We start from the raw sequence: 9,369 nt of genomic DNA on the forward strand, positions 1-9,369 counted from the left end.
AAAAACAGAGTCTTGCTCTGTCACCCAGGCTAGAGTACAGTGGCAAAGTTTTAGCTCACTGCAGCCTCTACCTCCCGGGTTCAAGTGATCCTCCTGCCTCAGCCTCCCGAGTGAGTAGCTGGGACTACAGGTGCACATCACCACACCCAGCTAATTTTTGTATTTTTTATAGAGACAGGGTCTCACCATGTTTCTCAGGCTGGTCTGAAACTCCTGGACTCAAGCAATCCTCCCACCTCAGCCTCCCAAAGTGCTGGGATTACAGGTGTGAGCCACCACACCTGGGCTGCAGTCTCAATATAATAAATGGCAAAGGCCAGGTACAGTGGCTCATACCTGTAATCCCAGCACTTTGGGAGGCTGAGGCAGGCGGATCATGAGATTAGCAGTTTGAGACAGCCTGACGGACACGATAATACCCTGTCTCTACTGAAAATACAAAAAGTAGCCAGGTGTGGTGGCACACACCTGTAATCCCAGCTACTCAGGAGGCTGAGGCAGGACAATCGCTTGAACCTGGGTGGCAGAGGTTGCAGTGAGCCAAGATCACGCCACTGCACTCTAGCCTGGGTGACAAAGTGAGACTCCATCTCATAAATAGATAAGCAACCAGGTGCAGTGGCTCCCGCCTGTAATCCCAACACTTTGGGAGGCCAAGGCAGGAGGATCGCTTGAGTCCAGGAGTTAGAGACCAGCCTGGGCAACATGGCTAGACTCAGTATTTACAGAAAGCACAAAAATTAGCTGGGTGTCATGGTGTGTGCTTGTAATCCCAGCTACTCAGGAGACTGAGTGGGAAGACCACTTGAGCCCAGGAATTTGAGGCTGCAATAAGCTGTGATAATTGCGCCACTGCACTCCAGCCTGGGTGACAAAATGAGGCCTTGTAAAAAACATATATATATGTATGTATAATAAATAGCAAAGGGTCTATATGAATTTTTTTTTTTTTTTTTGAAACAGAGTCTTGCTCTATTGCCCAGGCTGGATTGCAGTGACACACTCCACAGTCTCAGCGCACTGCAACCTCTGCCTCCCGGGTTCAGGCGATTTTCCTGCCTCAGCCTCATGAGTAGCTGGGATTACAAGTGCACGCCACCACCCCTGGCTAATTTTTGTATTTTTAGTAGAGACGGATTTTCACCATGTTGGCCAGGCTGGTCTCAAACTCCTGACCTCGAGTGATCTGCGTGCCTCAGCCTCCCAAAGTGCTGGGATTACAGGTGTGAACCAGCGCGCCTGGCCTCTGTTCAACATTTTTATATTAAATCATTTTCAGAAGCCATTTTATGAAGAATATTTGATCCGTTCTGTGACTTAATGTAGATAAGTGAGAATAGAGGGGAAAAGGAGATTAAAAGTAAGTAATAATAAAACTTCTGGATATGAAATAAATACAGGGAACACTGAGAAAGGTAAAGAGACTAGGCAACATAAATACAACTTCAGGGCTGGCCACGGTGGCTCATGCCTTGTAATCCCAGCACTTTGGGAGGTCCAGATGGGTAGATCACTTGAACTCAGAAGTTCGAGACCAGCCTGGGCAGCATGGTGAAACCCCCCTCTCTACCAAAAATACAAAAAAATTGCCGGATGTGGTGGTGTGCACCTGTGGTCCCAGGTACTTGGGGGACTGAGGTGGGAGGATCTTGTGAGCCCAGGAGGTGGGAGGTTGCAGTGAATGAAGATCACGGCACTGCACTCCAGCCTGGGTGACAGAGTGAGATCCTGTCTCACACACACACACAAATACAACTTCAGATACCTGGAATAGGAAGAAAGAATCCTAGTAATTACTTGGGCTCACACCATTTCCTCTTGTATCCTTATCCCATTTTGCTTTCTCGAATCTATGGGGCCTGGAAGAATAGGGTCTAGAGAAGCATTACTTACCCTTCTTTCTATGTTCAGGATAATGATCACAGATAGAGCTAATAGGTGAAATGATCTTCTACTCATCTCTCACATCCTGAAGGCACTCCAGATTACTGATGTTTTTATCATTACCAGGTCCTGATCATTTATTAATGGATATGCCTCAGTGAGGCAAATCAGTTAGTTTACCTCCTTTCTGCTTCCAGGCTGTAGAGAAGTAAGGCTCAAGAATCTAGGCTCTGCCTTAAGCATTCTAATTTCACTACCAGACTGGATAAAACACTGAAAATTTGGACCTGAGTGTTACCAGTTGCTTGAATCAGTAGGACCAGTAACCACAGTGTGCTTGTAGGAAACAGAAGCTGTTGCTGCTGCTATTTGAGAAATTCTTACCTGTTGGGAAGGAGATTGGGGGTTGTCATCTACTGGTAGTTCAGAAGTTAGCTATTTTCCTTCTGTTTTTCACAAAAATTTTTGAAGCATTCTGAGTTGGTGGAAATGGACAACAACCATTGAATCACCAACAAGTATAAAATCAGCCAGTCTCAGTGGTTCACGCCTATAATCCCAGCTACTCCGGAGGTTGAAGTGGGAGGATCGCTTGAACCCAGAGGTCAAGGCTGCAGTGAGCTGTTTGGTGCCTCTGCACTCTAGGCTAGGCCACAGAGCGATACTGTGTCTCAAAAAAGAAAAGTATAAAATCATCTTATCGGCCAGACGCGGTGGCTCAAGCCTGTAATCCCAGCACTGTGGGAGGCCAAGACGGGCGTCAGGAGATCGAGACCATCCTGGCTAACACGGTGACACCCCGTCTCTACTAAAAAAAATACAAAAAAATAGCCGGGCGAGGTGGCAGGCGTCTGTAGTCCCAGCTACTCCGGAGGCTGAGGCAGGAGAATGGCGTGAACCCGGGAGGCGGAGCTTGCAGTGAGCCCAGATCGCGCCACTGCACTCCAGCCTGGGCGACAGAGCGAGACTCTGTCTCAAAAAAAAAAAAATAAATAAATAAAATCATCTTATTTATAATGAAACATAAGAATATAAAAGTTAGGCCAGGCGTGGTGGCTCACATCTATAATCCCAGCACTTTGGGAGGCTGAGGCAGGCGGATCACGAAGTCAGGAGATCAAGACCATCCTGGCTAACATGGTAAAACCTTGTCTCTACTAAAAATCCAAAAAAAAGTTAGCTGGGCATGGTGGTGGGCATCTGTAGTCCCAGCTACTTGGGAGACTGAGGCAGGAGAATCGCTTGAACCCAGGAGGCAGAGGTTGCAGTGAGCCTGGATTGTGCCACTGCACTCCAGCCTGGGTGACAGAGCAAGACTCCACCTCAAAAAAAAGTTAATGAAAATGAAATTATTCATTTCTATTTGAAATTCGGTAGACATTTTGTAATTTCATACCTTCATTTTTATCTCAACATATATTCATAAATGTCGTGGGTGATGATTGATTTGGCCGTATCACTAGAGGGCACGTATGAGTTACATTGCTTATCTGGAAACCATATTAGTATTGAATTGCTTCTAAACAGCCTCTTAGTATTACTGTGATATTTAAACTTTATTTGAAAATTTCACCAAAAAACCTGAGATGATTTTTTCCTAAAATAGCCTATCAAGACTCTTCCACCTGCTACTTCTACCGAGCCATCTGTTATCTTATCAAAAAGTGATTCTGACAAGAGCTCCTCCCAAGTGCCGCCAACTCTACAAGAGACAGATAAATCCAAGTCAAATACCAAGCAAAATAGTGTGCCTCCTTCACAGAGTAAGTAATCCTCATTTTTTATTCCTTTGTACTGTTTACATTTTTCATGTGTTAAGATACTGATCTTAAAAGTCTAATGGATTAATAAGAGTAGCCCTTTCTTACTTTGAAAGTGCTAAATTTTTTGGACGTTTGTGTACTTAAGTTGTGAAGGCCAAGCTGTTAAAATAACTAAAGGAGGCTGGGTGCCGTGGCTCACTCCTGTAATCCCGGCACTTTGGGAGGCCAAGGCAGGTGGATCACTTGAGGTCAGAAGTTCAAGACCAGCCTAGCCAACATGGCGAAACCAAGTCTCTACTAAAAATACAAAAATTAGCTGGGTGTGCTGGCCGCACATCTGTTATCCCAGCTACTGGGGAGGCTGAGGCAGGAGAATCGCTTGAACCCAGGAGGCGGAGGTTGTAGTGAGCCAAGATTGCACCATTGCACTCCAGCCTGGGTGACAGAGCGAGACTCAATAAATAAATAAATGATCAACCTAACTATCTATCTGTCTCTGAAGGAGAGAATACATTGCTGAGAACAGAGAGGGAGAACTTTCGTGCCTGCCTGCTTGTCTATCTGGTCCCTCTCCATTTTTCTCTGCACATGTTCTTGAGGCTACAAATTATTCTATGCTTTTTTTCCTCCTTTACTCTCTTCAGCTACCTTTAGTACCCATTTTACCCATTTTTCTCTTTTATTAGTTAGGTTGAGCGGTATTAAATAACAGTTTTTTTAGGTCAAAACTGGTTGAATATCAGCAGTTCCATATTGTTCAACCTAATAATACCGTTGAAAAGAAAGGAGGGAGGAAGACACAGAATAACTTAAAATATATAATGAAGGCTTGAAAACTTAAACATAAAATTTGAGTATTTTAAAAGATTTCCGTAACTTTTATATTATTGAGATGTAACAATATTTACTATCCTCCTAATTTTTTTTCTTCATTTTCCCCCCTTTTTAGCCAAGTCTGAAACTAGCTGGGAATCTCCCAAACAAATAAAAAAGAAGAAAAAAGCCAGACGAGAAACGTGAAATTTTTTTTCCTGAATTGGACATGTGTTTGCAAACACTGTCTTGAAGATTATGCTGTTTATGCAATAATTTGTGAACATGTACAGAGTTTTATATAAATTTAAACCAATTTTTAAAACAAAACTGCGGACACAACCACCATAAAAATGGAATCATAAGAAAGTTAATTTATGAAATTAAGAGGTCAGCAGAATATACTCAGTGATGGAAGACACTTGGGAAAGTCTTTTTAATTGAACAAGAACGATCTTAATTTAAGAATATTATCTTGGTTTTACAACAGTGCCCTGTTTACAACAGATTGTGCCCTATCTCATCTGCAGCCGAGGAATAAAGGATTCTGATTAGAAAGAGGGTTGCCTACAAATTAGTAAGCAATTCCTTGGATCTTATGCACAGAACTTGTACCATTTGAATCTGTTTTATGCTTAAATCAAAGTGCTTTGATCAAATACATAACCTGCCATATCTTTACATATTTGTTGGTAGCAATTTGTATTAAAGAAATCACAAGTGCAAATAAAAAGTCATTTATCATTTGTTTAACTAAACTGTCATGGTTTAGTTTACAGTTTTAAAAGTTCTTAAAATACGGAAAATGCAGTTGACACTTGTATGGCTTATGAAGTTATTTTTGATAGTCTTACATTACTTGAATTGTTCAAAGTACAGTATATTTTAAATTAAGAAAAGTGAACTATATGTATTTGTTTTATACATTTAAGGCTTAGACTCATAAATAATGCTATTGTTTATGATTTGAAAACTTTCAGGCAAAATCCAATTTACATTTTTCCCTTCCCTAGCAATTACTTTTTTCCAGCTTTGACTCTTCTTAGTTACTAATACTTTTTTGACTTTAAAAATGAAATCATTCACAAGCTTTTGGTATATGATGGAGAATGAAAAACTAGAGTCAGACAGCTTTAATTGACATTGTCAAGACCTCCAGTTATCAGGAATACATTTTTTTACTGCCTTAACCTGTAGTGTGTAGAATATGCATCAATTTCTTGAAGGGGATTCATGTTTTTATAAGAATTTTCATGTAATTATTGCAATTGTGGTCAAATAAGGAACGTTTCCTGCTTGAAATTATATTGATTTAAATGATGTGTGAGATGTTTCACCATTTTCAGGCACTGTGTAATTCTATTGTAATAAACTGGCAGGTATCTTTGTAACTATAAATAGTGCATGCTCAGCCATGTACACTGTAAATAGCCTTTACCAAACGTGTTTGACAAGGACCATAATTAACATCACTTAGTGAATTGTGATAAAGAAAAACAAGCCATGATTTATTCGACGTGATTGGCTTAATTGTTTTTATGTGGCGCCAAGAATGAACCTGTTTAACAGCTGTAACCAATGGTACTGATCTATCCATCCAATGTTGTTGTTATATTTGATTGTGGTTCAATAGTATTGCGTTGTCAGACTAGGAAAGCTAAACAAACAAAATGGTTTTAGTTTTGCTGAAGACTGGCCTTATTAATGGACAGCTTTCCTAACAAGAGATTATTAACTTTTATCAGGTGTTAACATCTGTTTCAGGAACATGGCAGTATGTTTACATGTCAGAAGTTTTGTTTAATTCTATGGTATTTCTAAATTGACTTGTTTAAATAAATTCAGCAAATGGATAGCATTGTTTTTTATTTGCTTCAATATGGGGGTAGATAATAGCTAAAGAGCCAAGGATGGATTTCTTCAAATGACTTTATTCTGTTAGCTTTACATAGGTGTTGGAGGATTCCGAAGGTGTCAGCACTTTGTAAAGGTACCACAAAGGAGAATTTGATAGGGAATCTAATTTTAGAATGTGCCAAATGGTCTGTGCTCAACAATATAATTGAACTCTCTCAACTCTACCTCACCATTTCTTTATCTTAAAATTCTGTTGGCTATGTCAAACGTTGGACTTTATTTCTTCAGCCTAGTATCTCCCCATTCTAGCACCTATGCCAGATGTTAAAGACACCAGATGTTTTGAGGAGAAAAGTGTTGTGGAGATGCAGAGATGCACTGCTAAGTTGAGGTGGATCCAGTATAGAGATACCTCTATTTATTCTTTCTGGCTCAAGAGCTTGGACTTGGGTTTTGTTTTAAGAGATGGCAGCTGACTGAGTGCAGTGGCTCACGTCTGTAGTCCCAGCACTTTGGGAGGCCAAGGCAGGTGGATCACGAGGTCAGGAGTTCAAGACCAGCCTGGCCAAGAGGGTGAAACCCCATCTCTACTAAAAATACAACAAAAATTAGCTGGGCATGGTGATGGGCCCCTGTAATCCCAGCTACTCAGGAGGCTAAGGCAGAGAATCATTTGAACCCAGGAGGCGAAGGTTGCAAAGCCAAGATCGTGCCCCACTGCACTCCAGCCTGGGCAACAGAGCAAGACTCCGTCTCAAAAAAAAAAAGATGGCAGCTATATAAACAGTAAAATTAATTACATTCTCTTTCACATGCATGAGGTGCAGACTCTGTCACAAAGTATTTTAATTACCATTTACCTTGTTTCATAGATCTTTATGTGACATAAAAACAGTTTCTGGGCCAGGCGCGGTGGCTCATGCCTGTAATCCTAACACTTTGGGAGGCCAAGGCAGGTGGATCACCTGAGGTCAGGAGTTTGAGACTAGCCTGGCCAATATGGTGAAACCCCATCTCTAATAAAAATGCAAAAATTAGATGGGCGTGGTAGCGGGCGCCTGTAATCCTACCTACTCGGTAGGCTGAGGCAGAGAATCGTTTGAACCCAGGGCGGTGATGGAGGTTGCAGTGAGCCGAGATCGCGCCACTGCACTCCAGCATGAAAGACAGCGAGACTTGGTCTCAAAAAAAAAAAAAAGTTTCTGGCACCTGAACAGGAACTAGTTTCCATCATCAACTCAGAAAGCACTAAAATCTAGGTGGTGATTCAGGGAGGAGCAGGGGAAGAGAGCCTATTCTACGGCGGCATGAATAAGATGCTTCCAGAACTAGTAGGGAAATAAGTAACCTCTTCAGGCTTTATCAGGACTGGAGGGGAACCTTGCTCATGTTAGCAAGCAAAGTGTCCTAGAGAAGCCACTCAAAAGGCTCCCTAATATAGCCTGTCTCCACATACATACTGAAAATTCTTCCTTACTCTGAGGCAGGGTTTAGTGGTTTAGGGGTTTCTCCAGACTGGAATCCTACCTATCTGTACCCACAATTGAGCAAAACAACAGTTGAGAGAGTCCAAAAAAAAAAAAAGTATTAAAATGTGATTGATGTAATTTACCATGTTTACTTTATGCATGCATTTTACTGGGGAGGGGAAGTCAGAATAATTCACCCAAATCTAATGGTCTTATTTCATAGGCTAATCTGGTTTATATTTGCATTAAAGATACTGGAGGGCAATATTTAACTACAGAGTTTAGTTTTCTTAATTAAAACAGTCCTCTATTAATATAGTGTGAAATATCTTTCAAAATGTAGAGTTTAGGTTTAAGATGTCTACTAGATATCTTAAGATTTTCCTGTAAACTCATTGCACAAACTGGAATTACTTTCCAAAAGACTTAGGGAATGCAAATATGTTATTTGTAAGATGCATTGAGTATTGTAAATAAAACAAACCATTTTTGATTTGTTTAAATTGCTCGTTACAGTTCTCTTGTGGGAAGGGACTTCGTCAGTCATTTTGCATCTTAAGCTAGTCTAAACTTTCTGTTGTTGTTTTCCTAAAACCATAGGTGCAAGCTTTACCACTGGGAAGTCATATTGAATTAAGCACTTTAGAAAATGTCACTGTTTGTGACACACAATGTTCTCTACAGAAAACTTCTTCTATCTTACGTCATTTTAGCAGTAGATGTAACTGCCTGCCACCAGGTACAATATGTCATTTGCATCAGCCTTTCAGTTAAGGAAATTAAACTAAAACTTGGCATTATGCGTTAGTTTGTATGTATGAGTTTGGCTGTATCCCCAAACAATAATTGCTTGTACAAGATAGAAGTTTGTTTCTCAGCTGGGCATGGTGACTCATGACTGTAATCTAAGCTCTTTGAGAGGCCGACACAGGAGGATTGCTTGAGCCTAGGAGTTTGAAACTAGCCTGAGCAATATAGTGAGACCCCGATCTTGACAAAAAAAAAAAAAGAATTAAAAAACAAAAAAAGATTGTTTCTCTTTCATATAAAAGTTTGGGAAGGCAATCCAGAGCCCATATGACATTATGCAGGGTCAGGGATCCAGGTTCTTTTTATATTGTTCCTCCTCATTCTCAACCTGTGGTGTTTTTTTTTTTTTTTTTTTCTCCTTTTAATGAGATAGGGTCTCACTCTGTTGCCCAGGCTGGAGTGCAGTGGCACAGTTCTAGCTCACTTCAGCCTGGAACTCCTGGACTCAAGCTATGTTCTCCCACTTTGGCCTCAGCCTCCAGAGTACCTGGGACTACAGGTACACACCACCATGCCTGGCTAAAAATTTTTTTTCTTTTTTTTTGGTAGAGATGAGGTCATTGCTGTGTTGCCCAGACTGGCCTTGAACTCCTGGGCTTAAGTGACCCTCCTGTCTTGGCCTCCCAAAGTGCTAGGATTACAGGTGTGAGCCACCGCACCTGGCCAACATGTGGCTTTCAATTCTTGCTTGAAGATAGCTGCTCTAGCTAGAAACTTCCTGTGAGCCAGCTAGTAGAGGTCATTACCACCACCACCACCCCCCCCCCCCCCCC

General features: G+C 41.3%; 1 protein-coding gene across 1 annotated transcript in view; it reads left to right on the forward strand.

The window, feature by feature from the left end:
* Positions 1 to 6,313, forward strand: part of MTDH (metadherin) — an 83,551-nt gene extending 77,238 nt beyond the window's left edge. Inside the window, 2 exon segments of the mRNA XM_017875292.1 lie at positions 3,491 to 3,647; positions 4,597 to 6,313. Of these exon segments, the coding sequence (XP_017730781.1) occupies positions 3,491 to 3,647; positions 4,597 to 4,667 (228 nt within the window). The 3' untranslated portion in view covers positions 4,668 to 6,313.
* The last annotated feature ends 3,056 nt before the right edge of the window (positions 6,314 to 9,369 follow it).

Source organism: Rhinopithecus bieti, unplaced genomic scaffold (genome assembly GCF_001698545.2).
Source record: "Rhinopithecus bieti isolate Rb0 unplaced genomic scaffold, ASM169854v2 scaffold_8760, whole genome shotgun sequence".
Lineage (NCBI taxonomy): Eukaryota > Metazoa > Chordata > Mammalia > Primates > Cercopithecidae > Rhinopithecus > Rhinopithecus bieti.